The sequence below is a fragment of the Ptychodera flava genome, chromosome 19, assembly GCF_041260155.1.
Source record: "Ptychodera flava strain L36383 chromosome 19, AS_Pfla_20210202, whole genome shotgun sequence".
Classification (NCBI taxonomy): Eukaryota; Metazoa; Hemichordata; class Enteropneusta; family Ptychoderidae; genus Ptychodera; species Ptychodera flava.
In genome coordinates this window covers 26,602,376-26,624,340 of record NC_091946.1, presented here as the reverse complement: position 1 = coordinate 26,624,340, position 21,965 = coordinate 26,602,376, and the positions used below count along the sequence as shown (strand labels likewise).

General features: G+C 38.2%; 1 protein-coding gene across 2 annotated transcripts in view; it reads right to left on the bottom strand.

Annotated features, from left to right (window-relative positions):
* Positions 1-289: 289 nt before the first annotated feature.
* LOC139119094 (structural maintenance of chromosomes protein 6-like) overlaps positions 290-21,965 on the bottom strand; it is a 64,265-nt gene continuing 42,589 nt past the window's right edge. The window contains exons 17-25 of one of the 2 annotated variants that reach the window (XR_011548845.1): positions 17,901-18,060; positions 15,322-15,549; positions 10,552-10,689; positions 9,711-9,829; positions 8,990-9,089; positions 6,481-6,638; positions 3,615-3,767; positions 2,650-2,747; positions 290-1,721 (exon numbers count right to left, since the gene is read on the bottom strand). Coding sequence is in view for 1 of the 2 variants with exons in the window: in XM_070682730.1 (XP_070538831.1) it covers positions 1,610-1,721; positions 2,650-2,747; positions 3,615-3,767; positions 6,725-6,883; positions 8,990-9,089; positions 9,711-9,829; positions 10,552-10,689; positions 15,322-15,549; positions 17,901-18,060 (1,267 nt within the window). In the remaining variant the exon portion in view is untranslated. Of the gene's footprint in view, positions 1,722-2,649; positions 2,748-3,614; positions 3,768-6,480; positions 6,639-6,724; positions 6,884-8,989; positions 9,090-9,710; positions 9,830-10,551; positions 10,690-15,321; positions 15,550-17,900; positions 18,061-21,965 lie in introns of both variants that reach the window. The other variant, XM_070682730.1, reaches the window with a different exon arrangement.

Sequence of the window (21,965 nt, the reverse complement as noted above, 5' to 3'; positions counted from 1 at the left end):
GAAACTGTTTTGAGCATCAAAAGTTACCGCTGATGGAGCTCGTCACGATCATATTCCCTTGACAGAACCAATCAACATCACAAACAGATACCATGATAATACACATTGATCCTTCTGACTGACATCTAGGTAAATGTTGAAGTTGAACGGCAAAAGTGATACCATTACGATGTATGCATCTTAGCTGGATAGCACACAATACACTTTTTAATCACTACTTTGCTTGGCTATTTTCCAAAAGAATTACTTTAATATGATAGGGACAAAAAATAGGTACAGGCAAACAGGGTTGTAATGTTAAATTTATGTTTATTATATTTGTGAAAAATACTTGTCAATGGAAATTTAAGACATTTTTTGTACTGGCAGGATTATTCAAAAGGTTTCTATTTATATGAAAAGAGTGGAATAATGGCTAAACAAAATAAAAGAAAAACTCTTCGGAGGAAAAGGTATGCCCATTATCAGCATAATGGGCATACTTTATAACATTATTGAAATTGGAACATTAACTCAATGCGGTGATCTGTGTGCAGGATCTTAAAGGTCAAAGGTCATCTATTGAGCATGGGTGGGGCCGAGTCCTGTGCACTCATTTGCATGCTATAGTGTTGACCAACAGGATTTATTTTACATACATTAATATTGGGTAAAATGTATCAAAAGATGTTTTCTTACAAGTGAGCGATGCAAATCAGTTTCTTCATGGTTTGATGTGGCCAATTGCTCAAAAATGGTTTAACTTTGGGTGAAAAAAAAACAGAATAAGTACGATTGATGTAATAGTCCACGTAGACATGCATATTGTATCTGTTTTTTGGGAGATGAGATCCATAACAGTATGCAAGCATTGGATTGTCTGACATTTTCAGCAGAAGTGAGCAGGGGGAAATTTGATTTTGTGACCGTCAAAACTTATAACCGCACTGATTCAAAAGTAGCAACCATGATGGCCCTTGGGGTAATACAACTGTTTGTGAAGAAGGAAAGCTTCAGACAAGCACAAATTATGACCTATGACCTTTGCGTCCATTTACAGTCACATGTTTATTTCCCACATAAGCATAAACCTTGACAGACAATAGCAGGGAAAGGTGACATCACAGGAAAATGTTCATATTGGTCACTGGAGCACCAGACATCACAAATGAAGTTTTTTTATTAATTTTCATCCTTGCTGTCAAGCAGTTTGTAGCACATGTAGTGGAAGGTGTAATGAAACATCAGAAAAAGCCCTTGTTGGCCATAAACATTGAAAAAGTAACAAGGTAATATTTGGTGACCATAAAAATGCTATCTAAATTTCACTGGCCATTGTTCATTAGGTAAATATTACAATAGTCTGATCGAACTGAGTAGCTAAAAATCTTTCTACCTCTACAGAAAAAAATAAAGAAGTACAAAATAGGAAAAAACATGCATGTATTACAAATAAATGTTAGAAATGTAAAAATTTGACTGAAGAAAAGTATATTGTTGATAAAAGTGTAAACCCTTGTTCGGCAGTTTTGTTCTCTTTGTGCTGAGATTTACCGATCGGTCTCACTCCTTTTTTTAATTTTTGGAAGAGTCCAATCAGCAAAGGCAGGGGTGGTCAGGTTGCATGTACTCAGGCTGAGTCATCATCCTCGTCGTCCTGTTCGTTGAATCGTAGGTGATCCTGACCTCGTTCCGGATCGTGCATTCTGGAGATGCGGACCAATGGGTTGGCGGTGATTTTGCTGAAAAAAAGAGGAAAAAAGGGAAGCTTTGGTTAAACCAAATTACGTAGAGTAAGAAAACTTGACCGATACATTCAAACAGCAAACAAATGGCTGTATAACATGAAACAATTCACAATGAGTGTGCATTCACTAGTTGGAGGGCCAGTAACTACAACTGTTGATGATTGTTTCCTCTCTTTTTGTTTTTTAACATCAACTACAGTTTCTTGTATTCCACTTGTCAACTCAGCCTATGCAGACTACAATGTTATTGTTGACATGTACCATATATTCTTGTCTGGACCAGAATTCAAATGTTAACAATAACAGTACGTTTTACACCTAGCACACACACGGCAGACGAACACAAAGCGAGTCCCCTTACAACATCAGCTGGGTAGTCTGTGATTGGTCACAGTCAACTATTTTAACCTTGAAGAAAGACTTCACAGTGGCTCAGTGCCTTTTTTGTCACAGTTCAAAGTCACTTTCCAACACCTCAACCCCAATCATGAACACACAACACCCAACCCCCAACCAGTTTATGATATGACCCATCAGAATGCCCAGAGGTTGATAGACGGAAGTTGGGTTGACGGAAGTTAGGTTGAGAGACGTTGGGTTGACGGAAGTTGGAGGCTGACAGAAGTAAGCTGCTTTCACACCGTTTTTAAACTGGAATACACAGTACCTTCTCCGTCTATAAATAGACGAGAAGCTAAGCAACCATAAAACGTTACAGCTACTGGTCCTTTTATTTTAACAGCCTCCAAACAAATACACACAGCAATACAATGCAGGCAGATGACTCAACTTTACGATTAAGTACAGCACCTAACCACACACACCCATACTGCCACGACCTGATACAGTATCTCAGCATGTGTAACCAAACCACTTGTCTCTTTTCACTTCATGTCTTCAGGAGTCAAGAGGATAAACGTACCTCATGTCTTGAGGAGTCAAAAAGATGAACTGTCTCATCTTCTGTTCCTTAGCAACCTTCAGCATCATGTCAACACTGATTCTTCTATTGACCATATCCTGGTTGGAAAGATCATAAAAATCATCATTATAATAATATGGTATCAAACAAGCGTGAACTCTTATAGGACCAGGAGCTGTAACTTTTGATAATTATTTCACTATATTTTTATTCTGTATGTCAATTACAAGTTCCTGTTCTACTCCACAAAACAAGCTGAAACACCAACCACCGGTATTTAGCCTGACAACATGGCACCTATATGTGTACAATGCACTGTTATCATTCACATTGAATTCAAGTCCAGACCAGAATTCACTTGTCAACAATAACACAATACAGGCTGAGTTGACAAGCTGAAAACAGTGTATCACAAAAATGCTTTGGGGGAGTAGAACAAGAAATTGTAATTGACAATAAACACAAAACACAAGGAAAAAAACAATCAAAGCTGCAGTTATTGCCTTCAAATCAATGTGAATGTGATGAGCTTGGTGGCATAACTGTACACAACCAAAGTTTTGCCACCATCCAATGTTTAACTGGAAAGATAGGATTTGTATAGTTCTAGGTTGAGTTCACTTGATTAACCAGACAAAGTCAATTCACTTGTCTTGAGTTTTATTTTGAAGAATTTCGTTAGATTCTAAAGTTGTTCATGTTGTATGCTATACACAACCTCTTGCAGCAAGACAAAATTAAACATTCCATGAAACATTCAAGGTCTCCACTGTAAAATCACATTTAGTGTACAAATACAACCATTACTATTATTATTGTGTTAAAATGCCAAAAAATTAAAATAGGCATGTTACACTTTGTATAAATCATTTAAAAGGTATACTATTACACAACGTTTAATGCATGCAATATAATGAAGAGTACATAGAGTGATTGGAATTACAGACTGAAAGGATAATACTTACCATGAAGACATCAAACTCATCCAGTGCCCGGAATGGAGAATCCATGGCTTCCCACAATGCCATGATGAAGCAGACGGTTGAGAAGGAGCGTTCTCCGCCGGAGAGAGCTTTCATATCCTTTGCCATCGTGCTCTCTCCCTGAGTTGGTTGAACCTGGATGAAAAGAAGACAAAACCATCGATACAGTCTGTTGTGAATTTTGAGTCACTGGAAGGTTTGGCTTGAGTTTTAGAAAATAGACACTTGTTAACTTACATATCACGTTAAGTATCTTTAATCTATGTTTAAAGGTATACTGTCACCTGTTCCAATTGTGCCACAGTTACCATGGAAAAAGAAAATCTAATCAATCACAGATTTTAAGCGGGTGGCCGCTTTTTAAAAACAGCGCCCTCACATGGGCATTTTGAATACCTAGGAACGCCCCTTTGACCATATATGGGCATATTTATATTACAGGTGATTGTATACCTTTAAGGCCAGCAGATGTAACTTTTGATGATTTGTATTCACAAAATTTTTTATGTCAACAACATTTTCACCTTCTGCTCCTCAAAACATGTTGACATACACAGTATTCAGTTTGTCAACTCAGCCTGTACATGTGTAAACTGCATTGCTATTGTTGACAAGTGAATTCCGGTCCAGACTCGAGTTTGAGCAAAAACAATAACAGTGCATTTTACACATATAGACGCTGTGTTGAACAAGCTGAACAGTTGGTGTTTCAACATGTTTTGGGGAGTAGAACAAAATTTTGCAATTGACAAACTAAACAAAAGTAATGAAAAAAATAATCAAAGAGTTACAGCTACTGGTCGTTTAACACCATGATATTTAGGAACTCTATTGCTTGAAAGTGAAAAACATGAACACACACTAAACTGACATATCTTCTGCTAATCATTTATTTATCACTCTAAGTACAACAACATATTCTACTTTCTTGAGGTTTCACTTTGCAGGAACCAAATACACCAAACATATGACAGCCATTTAAAGCATTTTTTTCGATAAGATGGTTTGAAATCAAAAGCAACTTGTGTAGAGATGCTTACCAAAATATGTACAAGGAAAACTGTTTAAACACCAGCAAGATTTAACAACTCAGTAATTTTCAACTTCCAAATCATATATGGTGGGCTGTCAGTGAATACATAAAAACTGGAAAAATTGATTGAATCCATAATGCAGGATTGAAATAGTGACAAATTTCAAAGACAATATGACTAACATAACTGGAATCACAAACATCTCTTTGAAGATTGGATGGTATTTGTTTGGTATGCAAATTGCAAAAAGTTGGAAATATCGGCCCTTTAAGATGGGAGCCACTGTATTGCATGGAACAACACGGTAAAGAACCATCAAGTTTCATCAAACGATATCTCTCTATACGGCTGGGTGATTGACTAACTGACCTTTGGTAATGAAAGTCTGCACATGACAAACTTGACTCACTGCCTTTGACCTTGAACTCCTCCAAAAAGGATTGTTGAAGTGGCAAGGTCAACAGCTGTTGCCTATAGTTTATGCAACCTTTGCACACAATTATAGCAATGGACATTAATACGAAATTCATTATGTTTAGGGTTTAAATTAAATGCTAACACAATGAATTTTGTTGTCATACGCGTGTTTTAATGACCAACTGCCCCTTTAATCAGAGAAGACTACACCTAAACATAGGTAACCGAGATAAAAGTCACACAACACACACAGCATGACAGAAAGAAATGAGACATCAAGATTGAAATATTGGCAACAGGATGAATCTACTCGATGTAAACAATGATAGAAATCATTTAATGAACAGAGATTTTGAAAATGTCGGAACACAATTAAAGTAAATGCATGCAGCAAAGATTTTTACAGGAGAATAAATGTATTTCTTACATATGGTATATATCAACATGGTGTTCAAACATAGGGATGACAAATAATTCAATGTCACAACCATTACCAACATTCAATGGCTCTGGACAGACGTACAGAACCCTACACTGTACACACTATGACAGGCCATGAGAGTATATGCACCAGCATACATTTATTTCCCTGAGGGCCTGAGAGTTGTTCCAAAACATTCCGATTCACGACGCTGTGGATTTTAGCGACTCAAATGCCAAAGGGAAACACACGCATGCTATATGACCGCTCACCATGAGGGTAGTAAATAAATTCATCTCATCCAAAACCATTGACAGTTGGCAATTGTTTGGACTAGCTATTATTAATGACAATCATTTCAAAATTTATTATTAGGGCAAATACTACCACCGAAAATTTCAGAAGAGAACACACAGCACAAACAGTCGGCCTAGGAATATGCAACATATGTATGCTGGCGTAAAAACGACGGTTACACTTATAAACTGGCAAAAATTGGAGTTACTCAACACTACCAAGCCAATGGGAGAGTACAAAATGTAAATTGTTAATTTATCGGGTGTTTTAGTCAGTGACTACTGACTTACAGAACTGTTTACCGTTCAAGAAATATACGCCAGATTCCAACTTACTCGGACGAAACGATGTTTATCATTTTATGGAGACACTGATGCAAAAGCTGACAATTCCAAATAATGTGTTTCAATTGTAACAACTACAGTATGTTAAACTGAGTGTTTATTCTGTCTTTCTCTTCTTCTGTTGCAGTCACAAACTGGAAGCCAGTTTTCAACCAGAACATTAATTTATGCATATTCCAGGGCCTAACTTGTGAAAACCATTGGGCATCAACAATCAGCTGACCTGTACCACATGATACAGGCTTGACCAATGAAAACGTCCCATTTTCAGGTAGTGCTTTCCGATTGGATCAGAGCGCTGAAAGGTAATGTTCAAAAATTTCTTGGGAACTTACTGATAAATCTAGCAATTGATCCCTATGGTTGAACTTCATCTTCCCAGGAAACCCCTCTGCGAAAGCATTGTGATAAAGAACATCTTGGCTCGTAGAGCAATTGACTGACGGAACTGAACGTACGCATTCCTGCGTTCGTTAAGCATTTGGTCAAATTTCTACAGAGTAAACACACAAAAAAGAAAGAAGTGTGACTGAAAATTATGCCACTGAAGTGAGATAAAAAGAGCAAGTGCACACTTACTGACAGTTTAAGAAGCTTCTCTTTGTGGTTAAAGTCCAATTTCCCAGATATTTTCCGAGAAGAGAGCAATCGCACAAAGATAATTTTTGATCTGGCAGCAATGAGCCGAAGGAACATACCGTAAGCTTTCTCTCTCTCTTTCAATATAGAGTTAAACTTCTGAATGACAGAAACAAAAGGATGCTTTGCGTTAACCTCCTTGTGTCCTCTATATGATGTAAAAATAACCATTTTCCTGTATGTCATCGGGTCTCCAAAAAGTGCTGAGGACCTGTACAGGGGAGGTCAGTTTGTAAAAGGGGTTACCATATTCATTAGAGTATAAAATCCTCCCCACTTTCAGGGGATTTTTTTTTGAAATGCTGTCCATCAGTGCATCAGACCATACCCTGGAGTAGCTCAAATTACAAATTTAACCCTTTTCCTGCCAAGTCCATATTTCACCACCAGGTCAAGATTAATGAAACACAAAATATTCAATATCATGTATTTTAACATAATACTGTACATTTGAAGGCTGTTCAAAACATAATACTGTAAAGTTGATTTTTTTTTTGGACAAAAGATGCTATAACATACAAAGCCAAGTGGGTGAAAATACGTCATGTTTTGGCCCAATACCGCTTTTTACTGACTTGGCTGATGGGGTAGTGATACAGTTATTACTGTCTGGCAGGATAGGGTTAAAAAAAGGCTACAACAGTGTGACTTGGATGATCAAATATGTTTAGTTGTGGCCTATTGTGCGAGTGCAGTATGGATTTTAAAAAACATCTTTAATGGGTCATATTTCGAGGCGATTTCAAGGTCATCATGGTAGTTGTACTTATCTGTATAAAAAAATGGACAGCTTTGGTAGAGAAATTTTGTATTACAAGGGATGCATAAGCATCATGAAGGTGTCTTAAATTGTTAAAGTGGGTTCTTAAATTCCTTTTTGTCTTTAGATACCATTTAAAAATGTCAATATGACATATTACTTGAAAATGTTGTGAAGGAATGGCAAGGAAAATGGTATATGTTTTACAATACTTTGGTTCTGTGAACTTTGCCATCCCCTGCTTCCTAATTGTATCAAGCAGTCCTATTCTTGATGTCATGTCACCGTCATATTTGATTTTGAGCATCCGTGAAATTCTTTTTCTCTCTTAACACATATAGGTTTCGCTGTTTGAAGCAATTATTTTATTGTGTTCGCAGAATTCTGGCTGGTGACTACCGCACCTGGCTGGTGACTACCATTTCACTTCTGTATTACAATTTTTACTCAACACCAAACCTTTGATCTTGGAAGGTCACAGTTGCTCTTATGAGCAGTAAATGTACATTACACTCTTTTAATTCTAATCAGCAAAATAGATGACTTTTTTGCCGAAAATTTTCTCCTTTAAAATTTTCGTAGATTCTCCTATTTCCTTTTTACATTTTTTCTGCTTTTTCTTGGTTATATGGCATAAAAACATTGATTTTTTTTAAATTTTGTCCTCCTGTTTGTCTGTACTTATTGAGGAAAAGAGTAATTTATTCAATCTGAAATGAGCCCTTCCACTTTCTTTTAGGTTAGTTCAAGTTACGAAACTGAAAGACTTTTCAATTTTCAAAAAAAAATGAGATGGAATGAGCCTCTACAAGTGGTAGATCAGAAACAAATTGTACAAATTTGAGACTGAATATCTGTCCCCGGAGGCGTATTCTACTATAAGAAACAACGCAGTACTATATCGAACGGGATTGAATCTTTTGAAAAGAAATGACCCATCTGATGCGTCTTTGTTAAATCTGCAAAATATTCAAAGCCTCTTTTAACAAAGGATACGCTTGACTTCTTCACAATGTCAACGTATTGTAAGTAAGCTTTTCTGTTTTTTGTAAATGTGTTGGCAGTAATTATTTTCACTTTCTGGAGCCCATGACATTTAGCGCTCTCAGCTGTGGATGAAAGATTTAATCTCTACCTATTCTACGGCACTTGCTCATGACGCTAGCTATGTTGGTATTTGATGCAAAGCATGTGAGACTGCAAACAGTTTGTTTTTTTTTGAAAAAAAAAAAAGATGTGAGAAAAAATATTTCTCTCTAGAGAAAATTGTAACAAACACATACTATTCGTAGACTGATGGGCATTGTGGTTATGAAAGCAGTAAACATCATCCAACATGTTGCTACATATACACAAGTACATGACTTGCAAGGATAGACTCTGACCTCTTGTTCACAAATTTTGTGAAAAAAACACTGAGATTCGGTTATAAAAAGCAATCAAACCTTCACAACTGCATTAAAGTTCTTGATTTCCGCCTTGATATTCGAGTATTTCTTCTTGGATTCCTCGTAGAGTCTGTACACTTCACCTGGGTCATCATAGCTGCGCAAAAATAAACAGGAAGTTGGAGAAAAACAAGAATGATGGTTTTGCAAAAGAGGTCCCGAGGGAAATGAGAAATTCAAATTAACTTTTTTAATAGGTAAAAAAACAGCAGTAATTTGGTTGACTATAGCGGCAGAAAAACGGAAATAGAACAAAACTTTAAACAACATGATTTGCCTAGATGTCTACATTTATAATCTTGTTTTGCCATTTCCTAGGTCCACAGTCAACATGGATAATAACATACGTTGGCAAGTAGATCAAGATATTGTGGGTGACATTAGGAACAAAAATACTAAACAAAACTCCAAAAAAGGTTACAGCTAGTGGTGATTTACACTTTATCGTATGCATAACATCTTGACAAAAAATGCTGACAAACAACATGAATAGTTATAGTCCTTGGAAAAAAATTACTCAGATGTTTACTGTCCTCTATTGTCCCCTATCTTCTTTCCACATAAAATCGATTCCTTGTGAAATTCATGTTACAATTTACTGAGTTACCTGAAATGCAATCTCAAATACAGTATACACTTGTAGTTTGACCACATAAGTTTGAAAAACAAATAAACCACACTTCCAGTGTGTCAGTGCTTGTGGTTTACAGCCACTTACTTTTGTTGTTCAAGCTCGATATTCAGTGTGATCTGTGCGATCTCGCTGTCGATGTTGGCTGCAGTACGCTTGACCACCATTCTCTCAGGATAGATCTTCGTTGCTTTCTCCACGGTTCCCTGCAAAGACAGAGACCAGTTAAGTAATTTCTCAACTGGATGACTCGGTGACTTTTTCACTTTTTCTTGTTTTTAATGTCAACTACAGTTTCTTGTTCTACTCCCAAAAGCATGTTGAGGCACACAGTACTGAGCTTGTCAACTCAGCCTGTGCATGTGTAGACTGCATTTTTGTTGTTGACATGTGAATTCTGGTCCGGACTAGAATTCAAATGTACACAAACAGTGCATTTTACACATGCAGACACTGTGTTGACAAGCAAAGTAATTAAAGGGACAAAGTCGCCCATTTTTCATGAATCTTGTTTGATACCAGATACAACTTATATTGTTTTACATGTTGAAAGATGCTGAATGAATGGGTGACCATACATATATTTGACCCCGGTTTTAGACAAATTAAATGAAACCAGCACGAAACTGAATTATTGGTCATGACCATTAATTCATTTTCGCGATGGTTTCATGTATCGTGTCTAAAACTGGGGTCGAATATATGCATGGTCACCCATTCATTATCTTTCAACATGTCAAACAATATAAGTAGTATCTCGTATCAAACAAGAGTCATGAGAAATTGGCGACTTTGTCCCTTTAATGTTTGAACAATGCTTATTGGATCACTGAAAACAATTTGAGGGTGTACTAAAATCATGGTAAAGAATTACCAGTAAGGTCACATATTACATCAATTAAACTTCCAAGATATTTTCTTTTCTTACAGCAATCTCTTTCTCTTTCAGCTGATGTTTCTTCCTCAGATCACCGATTTTTGTTTCATGCTCTTTTCGTTTTCCCTCGTAATGTTTGACGTGGTCCTTGGCAGTTGCCTCTTCCATGTTGGCTTTGGTAAGTTCATCCTGTCGTCAGGAGGAGACACACAGAAAGGAGAGGAAATTCAACTGGTCAATTTAAGGTGGAATGCACCTCAAGGACAGATATTCGGCTCTCATACTTTTGAAATATTCTTTTGGCCTACCACTTGTGGGGGCTCATTCATGCAGTAAATAAAGTTTTTACTTGTATGCTCAAATTTGTGAAAATATGACCAATTCTTTGTTTCGATTCTACTTCGGAAAAAAGATTTCAACGATCGACGATGTTGCCAGAGTATATTTTGAAATTGCATGTGAAATCAAAAGCACATGGCAGTACAAGGTCAAAGTAATCCAATTTCCAGCAAACCCAAATACACCTCAGGGTTTTCCTGACACCTACAGGAAACATAATTATATAACGAGACGTTTTTCCTGTGATCATTAGTGGACAAATCCCAGCTGGTTTTATCAGAATCACTGTACGAGATCACAGCTCACACAGGAGTAGCACAAGCACATTATGCAAATCTGTTCTCTGCATATGTCAAACAAGTTTCTAATTGATGAAATATTCATAGTTATGACAGTTTATTTTCACAATCAGGTTTACGTTTCTCAAAAACAGAGACGGTGTTTTGATTAGTGACAATGGCAAGCATCTCTCCGACTGTGATGTTGCTATTACTAAACAGGCCCATCCTCCTCTGTATCTGATGGAACTCAAGACAGTAATTGTAAAGATAAGCTTTAGACCACTTTCCTTAAAAAAAGCTTGAAATATTGGAAAGAGTGTCTGAGCTGTTTGTGATGCAAATGGTGCAGGTGACAGAACTATTTTAAGGGGTAGACCCACCTTCCTTGAGTGATTTGGTCATTTTTTGTTTTATGGTAAATTTTGAATCTGTCTAATATGGCCTTTGAGTGGACGATAAGTTTGCAACCATAACATACTCGGAAATGAGTTAGATTTTAACAAAAATGAACATTGTAGGCTAGTTCGCGTGCCGTGTTTTTCTTGTGTCTTAACGGTTTCCAGATTAGTCAATGCTATCTCAAGAGCGTAAGTAGATTACGCTATTTCCATCCGGAGGAGTGCGCATGCGTCAGTCTTCTTCCCAGCTGCCGGCAGGAAGTATGTCGTGGCTACTGAACATGCTGAAGGTAGCCGTCGATTGCAAAAGCATGGTCCACAAAAGCGAAATATCAAGCATATGGCCGGGAATGAGAGAACAGTTAAAATTGTCAGAGTTACAGTCAGGCTTAAAACTCCAGTTTCCGATGCGTTGAAAAGGTGTAAACTGGAAATGGTCGCAAGCGAGGAATGTAACGCAGAACGCTTACTCATTCAACACTAAACTGAGCTTCGAACAAAAACCGGTGATACATCTTGCGCACAACAGAGAGGCTGCTCATTGTTGTTTACGTAATTTTTACCTCGTTTTCCTATAACACGTATTTAATAAAACTGTTCCTGTACAAAACAAATAACGGCCGAAAATCCAAATAGTAGGTCTTTGTCTTTACATGTTTGCTAAATAAAGTCTAGCATTCAAAATTAATCACCGTCGAAAACCAAAACAAACATTTGTGTCCGCTAACAAATGACGTGGACTCAATGAAAAGTATAGTCTGACATTCAAAACTGACCCCGCCCTAATCAAACTAGGCTACTCCGAAAATCCAAAAATTACGTCTTTTTCTGATAACAGTTTACATGTTTGTCTGCACCTTATGAAGGCCGACATTCAAAACTAATCCGCTCCGAACTAATTGTGACTGATGTTAAAAATGTCAGATGATTTTTTAACGTCTGCAAATGCCCAGTGAAGTCCGGCAACCAAAATTGTTACCGCTACGTTACGGTTTACACGTAAAGCATGCCATGAAGATTACGTTCCTGTACGTCACCACAAGTTTTCTATCTTTTTTGTGAAAATGGTTGCGACGTCTTTTTGTTTCGACAGTTGGGCGAGCAACATTCCTCTCAGTAGAAATTAGAAATATGCCAATAGTTCGAAATTTTATAACGAGAAAATCGCGCCGGTGTCTGCTCTGCCTGGTTTGGAAACGTGAGCTTATTGTTTTGTAAATTCTATGCGGACACAGAGGGAACGTGATGCGGGTAATGCACGTACAGTTTAGAATGATGCCGTGATTTACAATGTAAACACAATGTTGACCCAGCATTTGTTTTCAATCAGTACCGGAGCTAATCATAGAGCATATATAATTTGTCTCGATCAACTGAACTTTTATTGGCGGACTGCTCATGAAGTGAGTCGAAGTCCAGGGTCGAAATCAATCTCGATTGAAAAGTATGCGATATTTCACAGCACAAATTCATGTCGGTATAGCTTTAAAATCATTGCGATTGAATTGTTATTAGGTAATTATAAACTTATGCAATAAATTTAAAGAAGCAAAAATTGAAAATGAGAGAATAATTTCCATGAACTTGAAAAAATTAAACAACCATGAACGTGCTTTTTTCGAATCAGCAACTACTTTTTCCTGTGGATAAACTCAATCACGCTGAAAAACAGCGTGCTGCTGGCCTGTCTATCGTCGCTATTATAGTCAACGGACAGTCGCCACCGGAGAACGACGAATGCTCGTTTCCACACATCAGCCAACGCGATATTCAACTGTTTGATTGAAGTTCACGCATTTCATTACTTGTACAAAATTCGACCTCGCGATTTTAGAACAACCCATTCATTTAATATCAGCGTGGTCACAGATTCACATCTGTTTTAGGTACTCGCCTCCATGGCACTCGCGAAGCCAAAACAAGTCGCTTTTAGAATTGTTCAAGTTTCGTGTCAGAACGATTTATTTCAGTTTTTCGCCAACTTTTTATCTTTCTATTAGGAAATCGCTTTAGATACCAGATATTGTCAGGTGTTATATTTAGTTTAGCCTAACGATGGGTTCTAACATGGCACAACACAAAGTTAGCCCGGCACTGGTGCTTCTGAGGTCGGAAACCGCGTTCATGTAGCTGTCCGTTTTTAGCTCCATGCCATGTTCAAGGCGGACTGTGGTCGTACTTCAATATGCAGTACGGAACGTAAAAGCTAACGTACGCAAAACGGCGTCTGAATGAATTCGTCTTTGTCGGTATGTACCACATTGTAAATTCACTGTCACGTGTCTCTCTCCAGGCAGGAAGCTGAAAACGCAGTGACGATTGCGCAACCAAAAGAGAGGAAAACACAATGTCATCGGACTTGGCATGCAACTCACATAATTTTACGAAGAATATATGCAGCCAGCCATTTCTTCGCTTGATAATCAAATTTTAGCTGGTACACTACAGTGCACAGTTAATACGCTAGTTTGTATTTAGCAAGAAGATTATCCCCCGATTTAGCTCGGAATGACAGTTGTGTAAATAAAGCCTAACGCTTACGCCGCGAACTGGCCGTTTCAGTGTTCATTTTCTTCCAATTTTCACGTCATGTATAATTTCATTCATACCACAAATTCAGACAATTGTGTAAAAAGTCCTGTACTTCATTATGGGCTGGGAATTTCCACCGAAAATGTGAGCGAACCGGAATTTTAGCTGACTTTGTGTGACTCCAAGGGTCGCATACACATTTCTGCGATTTACTCCGTTCCGTTTTTGGCAATGTATCGCAACTTCTGGAGAGTGTAACTTGGCGCCGCGTAGACGGATTAGCCTTATCTTTGCATAGGTTGTAGTTAGTGACTGCTTCTACAAAACCGTGTCTCAGAATTCCGATAATGTTCCGAAAACAAAAGATATCGTGACGAACGTGGACAAAGCCGTTAATTTATTCAGAATCCACCACTTCTCACTTTCAAGGCTAATTGTGCAAAAACAAAGCGGAGTATCAAAAATCCAAGACACGGTTTTTTACACACCTTACCCTGCTATCGATTGCAGTAAACGGCTTACCAATGGCCATCACCCTCTCGTACTTACACTTTTTTAAGTGAAAAAACTCAAAAACACACATTTTTGAGCAAAACAAACACACTCAAACAGGTTTTGAAATATTCTCCACATTTTTATAATCTTCAACTGTCGACCTACCCAAACATATACTACATGTTGGTTAAAGATTCATTTTAATGGTGAAAAATCAGGTTAAAGAAAAGTGTCTGCGAATGTGGGTCTCCCCTTAAATTATTGATTAAAGAGACACAAATCTAGCGGTAGAATTCACCCCCCACCCCAATCTTCATTTGGCCAAGTTAAAATTCATAGATTTTGTGTGCCCCTCCCAACCCCCAACCAACACACATACACACACATACACACACACCACACCAACAACACATAAAACTGCTACAGTAAGTTCAAAATAACTCCCAGTACCAAATTTATTAATTTCGATATTTCAGAGATAAACATACATATTTAGGCAGTTGATAGGCATTGAACCGATCACAAAGCAAATCAATTGGACCTTGTGGAAACCAGTCTGATCTACAAAATTCACTGAAAATTTGATTTGGCACACTTTCAAATACGCCCACATGGTGATCATTTTGATATGTTGTTTTTGCCATGATATCATGGCTGATCATTTCATCATATTTATTAATTCTTGGAACCTTATCAATTTTCCAGGAGTCAGTTTCATTTTCGAGGACTTTTCAAGGATTTTCTAGGAACCCTTTGTGAAGTGAATGCCATCATACCTTGAGAGGATCAACTGTTTCGGCGAGATCATTGACATCCTGGTCCACGTCTTTGTAAATTTCCTCGGCTTCTTTGTACCGGTTGTCCAGCTCCGACAAGTTGGTCTTGGAAACTTCTATTTGTTGTTGGTATTCCAGCATCTGATCCGTGTAGCTTTTAACTTCTTCCTCTAGTGTTGTCACGTCCACCGGAGTTGGTTCCTCGTAATTCTTCAGCTCATTGATATCCTACCGGGGGAACGGGAAGGAGGGACATGATTTAGTTTAAAATCACCAATATTACTGAAGTTTTAAACACAAAACCATACAACCATGAACCATACAACCATCAATTAATTTTCCATTTCCTTTGACAGACTCATTTCACTCAGCAATATTTCTCTGTTGACAAATTAAACAAAATATGAAATTACTTCCTCACCTATTTTGAGATTATTTGATATTCAGTTATGAGGTACACTGAATAAGATGTCTGTTTGACGTGACATAAAAATGATAGACAAACTGCTGTCAACTATAGAAGCATGATCTGCATGAACTTTGACCTACTACATTAAACAGCATATATCCAATAAACTGGGCAGAAGTCAAATGTCAAAGGATGGCAGCTAAGCTTCAATGCCATTATCACCGGCATAAAATATGCATATCACCAAATCCACTGTAGCCATTTTTATGACCTTTCCATGACTTTACGTAATCATTTTGTCACTGCCGTGAATATACAATTCATTCAACTCCCTATAACACCCAATCATATTCCCTGAATTCAGAGTAGAACAGTCAGTTTTGTAAGCCAAAAAAGTGCAAATTTGGAATGTGGGAAGGGGGGATATTTCATATCGCCAAAAAATATCACGATGTAAGGTAACATCAACCCCATTTCTTGAAAATGGCTTATTTTCATTATTATGACATTGAAAATCCTATATAAAGTTCTAGGCTATACACACCTATCACACGGTCTGTGGAAGGAAGAAATCTTTACATTACCAGAAAATTAAGGTAGTACGTGCCTCAAAATCGAACAAATTAAATTTTTGTTCAAACTTTAGGAAGGGAATTGTAAACCATTTTCTATTGAAATCAAGATAATCTGGGGTCATACAATTTGGAACTTGAGGAAAAAATTACTAAATATTTGCCTGTAGTTGAAATTCAAAATGGCCACCATCCCTGTGGAGAAAAGTCATATTTTCGATTTTCAAAAAAAATAAGCATGTGAAAACTTAATTAAACTCAATTGGCTTCAAAATGAGCCCTCGCAAATGGTAGACCAGAAGAGTCTTGTACAAGTTTGAGAAAAGTTTCTATTACTGATGCACATTCCACCTTAAGGTTGAAAGCACCTTGGGGACAGATAGTCAGACTCTCAAATTTCAACAATTCTCTTCTGATCTACCACTTGTGGGGGCTCATTTTAAAGCTGCTGGAAAAAGACTTTTACCTTTACCATCCTAGTTTTTTGAAAATCAAAAATCTAATTCCCCCCATAGAGTTAACACAGGAATGGGGGCCATTTTGAATTTCACATATTATTAGGTAATTTGTTTCGCTAGTTCCAAACTTTGCATGGTGACCCATGATTTTATTGTTGATGTTTGGAAAAGAATGGTTGAAAGTTTCATTCAGGAAAGTTTGCGCAAAAGCTTAAGTCTTTCACTTTTGAGTAGTCCGGGTCATTTCCAAAATTGGCGACTCATTATAATAATGTATTCCGGCTTTTAGCCAATCATCGGCCAGATTACAAATTACCCACCAAGTGTGATCGGCAGTTTTGGGCCGCTTATTAAGCCTGTGCCTTGTGAATTTCGACTAATTTCGACTGTCAACATAATCCACGTATTCTGCAGAAGTTCATGTCCAACAACGAGTTCAATGAGTGAAGAAATATTCGAAATATTGACGATTCATTTCTACCCCCAGTGTATCGATTTCGCTCAAGTACCGAGAATCATTTTGTAGATGTTCGTCATCTCTATTAGAAATATTGTTATAAATGTTATTTGTGTAGGTACGCGTATGGCGTTTTGCAAGAAGGAAGAGCGATGTCAGAGCTTTAAAATGATACCTGTTTTGTAGTTGTCCTACGCAGACTAAAAATGGTACGCGATTTTGAGAATGTGTTGACAGAGTGGTCACACAACCGTTCGACATACGGTAGAATTTGTGATCGCTGCCATCTCCGATACAAATGGGGTTTTCTGAACGATCTGTGTAGGTACACGATTTATATTTCGCAGGACTTCAGGCCAGAGTCCAGGAATCACAGCGATATATGGGGTTTGGTTGTCCAAGCCAAAATAAAAATGGTACGCAATTTTGAGAATGTGTTTTGACAGAGTGGTCACACAACTGTCCGACATTATGACAGAATACGGCTCGAGAGTTCGTCACAGTATGGCATATGTAACAAAGGACGCATGTGGAGGTTGCCAGGAAATACAATTTTTACTGAAGGCGCGCTGGCCGCTGATTGGCTAATGATAGGGGAAAATATTACGATATAGTGTCGCCAATTTTGGAAATGACCCGGACTGTTGAGGCGCATACTACCTTAAGATATCATTGATACTCACAAACTGCACTTTGGAGCACTGTTCATGCAGTTTCATCCGCCGAGTTAGCATTTGGTTCTTCTGAGTCGTGTTGGCTCTGATGCTGCTATTGATCTCTGTATGCTGCCTCTGAACACCTTCTTGCTCTCTCTTCATGCCGTTCAGTTCCTGTTCCGTTTCCCTGCACAGAAAGTCAACGAAAAAATTTGACTTGCCTTCCCCTTCAGCACTGTTCATGGCTACAGGTTTGTTACTAAGTATAGCTGCACGTATGCTACATTGGACGGTGCTGCTTGAAATGTGGACAAATTTTCATTATTACATTACATACTCAGTATTACATGCATGGCTGTTGGTGCAACTTACAGTCTGAGCTGTTAATGTCTTTTCTAGTTTACACTGTAACATTGGCAGTTGCCTACAAATTGTATTGTGGTTGTTCTTGCATTTGTGATTTCCAAAAAGGTAAGGGACCGTCTCAGATTGTCGCATAAGTTAAAAAAGCGAAATTCATTCGTTTACGGGGGGAGGGGTTTGACCTCCATTCAATTAAACCCCGGTGCGGGGTATAAAAGACCCCTAACTCATCGAAAATTCATAATGGCGCTTGAGTGACAACTGGCAACAGCAAGATAGATCGCTCCGTGAAAATCAGCCGAAGCGATTCTCAAACAAACATTATTGGCATACCATAAGCATAGACGATTTCATAAACACGTAGGCCATGCAGGTATCCGCAAAGTTTCACAAAGCCTTTTAAAATTACGACGATTAGGGGAAAAATCGCTTTCGAAACAAAGGAATTGGCCCCGAGGGAACAGTCGATCCGCGATTCAAACAATTGTCAATCATTCAGTGACGCTCAGAGGTGTAAACTGGTCAAACATTTGCTGTGCATACGAGAATAATTACGATGTAAACAAACCATGTGTACGCTTAGAGTTACATGTATATTGGAGTGCACACAGGATGAAAACTTCTTGGTTGTCATAAACTATTTTACTAACAAGCGTTTATGATGCAATGACATCGCGAAAGTGAGCCATTTTCGGTCGTGACTTAGCAAGAGATGAGTCAGTACCGATACGATGTATCCTTACGAAAAGTGCGTACACTGTATTTTACAGAACTGCAGGCAGAGTCCATACAATGACATCGAAAACAACTAAATATTAAAGCATGGCGGTAGCCTCCATGATCAATTTAATAACAGTCAGTCAAAGAGAGCCACTTTTTTAAACAGCCCCCCAAATCTACGGCCGAAAGTACCGGTACGCTACAGTCGCTTTTGATATAAATGCTAGCCCTGACAACGGCCGTATGGTTGGTACATGTACACGTGTTCTCACACATGGCAATAACATGTCGTGTTCGGAGGGTTGGTAAGGTTTTGACATACCGGTTGCCCCAGTCACGTTTGGACTTCTTTTATGAGAATTAAACAAAGCTTGTAAAGACATCAAAAACAGTATTTGTCAATGTCAGTTCAAGGTGAGCAAGTGAGCCTCGACGCGACATCACCCGATCTTCTTTGAAAGGCTTAGGCCTATTGATACGTGTGTCCGAGATCGGCTCATTGAGTTGGCACTGCATCGTATGATTTCGACAAAGGTTGGACTTTAATTTCTTCAATAACGAAGATATCTATGAACCCAGTCCGTGATTCATCCCATTGCTCCGAAAATAAACATAACTTGTGATGAGTTGTCCGGGGTCACCCTCAAACATGGAGGTAGTAGAGATGCCCTCAAAGCAACCGAGCAGCCGACCTCGATCGCTTACAGATATCGTGGTACGCGAGATTCATGGAAATCTCGATCCTTCCGTGATGTAGTGAACTTATTTTTTTATTTTAGCGATCGGTCATGACGTCGCGTCGTTCACCTATTTCGTACCATTTTCCTGACCATGTTTCTCAGTCAATGTTTAGATTGCTAATTCGTGATTTCAACATACGAAATAGCCAGCTTCGGATTATTTTTAATGTTTATGTTTATTACTTTCTTGATGATTATTTCCACTACGCGTACTACGTACGGCGCCATTTCCGTATGTAGATATGGCGGTCAGTAGCTGAATCATTCTCAAACGATGACATGACCCCGAAACTTCAGTAAATCAACTCAACAAAACTTCAGTAGATCAACTCAGCACGCTCCTGTTTTTATGAAATTGATATTTTTTCCTTCTTTCTTTTTTCTTTCGCGTATTGCGAAGGCTTTACCTAAGCTTATAGTCAGAGCGTGAGTTGAGAGCAAACAGATTACGCAGATAATGCGAACGATAGCAACCATTACCAACAGACTCATTATGCAGAGCCATGCCCCAAAACGCCAACCCAAACTTGGCATTAATCCGGATCCCGGTCTATTTCGCCCCGGGCTTTAATGCACTTCACTTCCGCACTTTTATTTTGTGATTACACGTTCTCTTTACATTGTGTGTAAAAATAAACAAAAACTGCATATTCTTACTAATAAATTTTGCCTTAACTCATATGTGTCATGGTTAGTACTCAAATTTGATCGATTATTTGACGATGTAACATGGTCAGGGGATACCTATTCTTCAGGAGGGATATCCAAATGTTACATTGTACTCTTAGGCAGACATCAACGTTTCGCACTTTTGAACTTTCGTTTAGGGGAGGGGAGAGGGGTTTGACGGAAACAAATGAATTTCGTTTCTTGAACTTATGCGACAATCTGAGACGGTCCCTAATCTGAATTTGCGGATAAATACTAATTTTTGCATATTAATGAGAGTACACTGATATAATTTGCAAACAGCCATATTGCACTATGACACAAAAGAAATGAGTTCTCCACAGGCCTTGCAGCAGCTCAAGGTATATTTTCCTTCACAGGAAATAGAACTAGGAATGGATAAAATTGCATCCATAGGCTACAAAAGTACATGCATTGTAAAAGTGGGTGCGGCCTCAACTTTTAGGCTTCGAATTCTTTAGTCAATTTCAGAATTTTCTCGAAATTTCCAAACCCTGTACCAATACATGTTGAATGTAAAATTTCTTTGAGTCAAAGAGAGGAATATTAAAGTAGATGCTCATTAAAAATAGTAAGCAGGGCACAATTCTGTTCGACAGTTATTATTTTGTAGATTAGTTTTGTTCGTGAGCATTTGGATATCTCTTAATATGATTAATAAATTTATGTCACCCTATCTTATCTTACGTACACTTGTTTTCATCACCCTCTCTTGTAACACATCCTTATTTTCTGTAAGACATAATGCATTGCATCAAAGGGGATTGTGAGCCGAATAGTTAACTTGGGTAGTCAATTCTCCACGTACGGCAGACAGCATTTCCGATTATCTGTTCATCAGTTGTGCACAATTCACACACTATGGACAACGTTGGGATTTTACTGTCAAAATGGCCATGGGAACACATACAAAGACAGACCACCCCGATGAAAAGGTGGCAGCATCCAAACAACCTAGGGGTAATTATACGATCATCTAATTGGGAAGATGCGTGTTAACGATGACAGCTTGTCACAATGCCTGGAAGACCCCTGCATGAAACCAGAGACGATTTCTTAGGATGGAGATAATTAACACTCAGAAAGCCCATAAATTCCAACCACTGTTGGACAACCTAATTAGTGTGTCAATTTATTGTGGACTTCTTGCTTTATTTCCTGCATGTCCAAGTTAGCTTAGCTTTCATTTATTATGTCCACTTCTTTACTTTCACAAAGGTATAAAATTCACTTTGCTGTTCTGAATTCATTAAAATCATTCTTACACACTTTGTAATCACCACTGTTTGGATCGACCAAATTATTGTTTCTTAACCCTTTCACCAACATGGTTTGGTTCAAACTCGCTGTTATCAATGGTGATGGGGGACCAGTTAACTGAGAATTGGGGGTGTACAGGTTATAAGACCAGACAGTCTACAGACACATAATGAGTTTCAGTTCAGCCACTCCAAAATTAGAATTTGTTCTCCCGATTTTGTTTCAAAATGATCTGATGTGACCCAACTTAAAGAGTCAAGCCATTTCAACATGATGCCATTGGTGGCCCCTACTATATTACCTCCAGTTCCAACTTCAA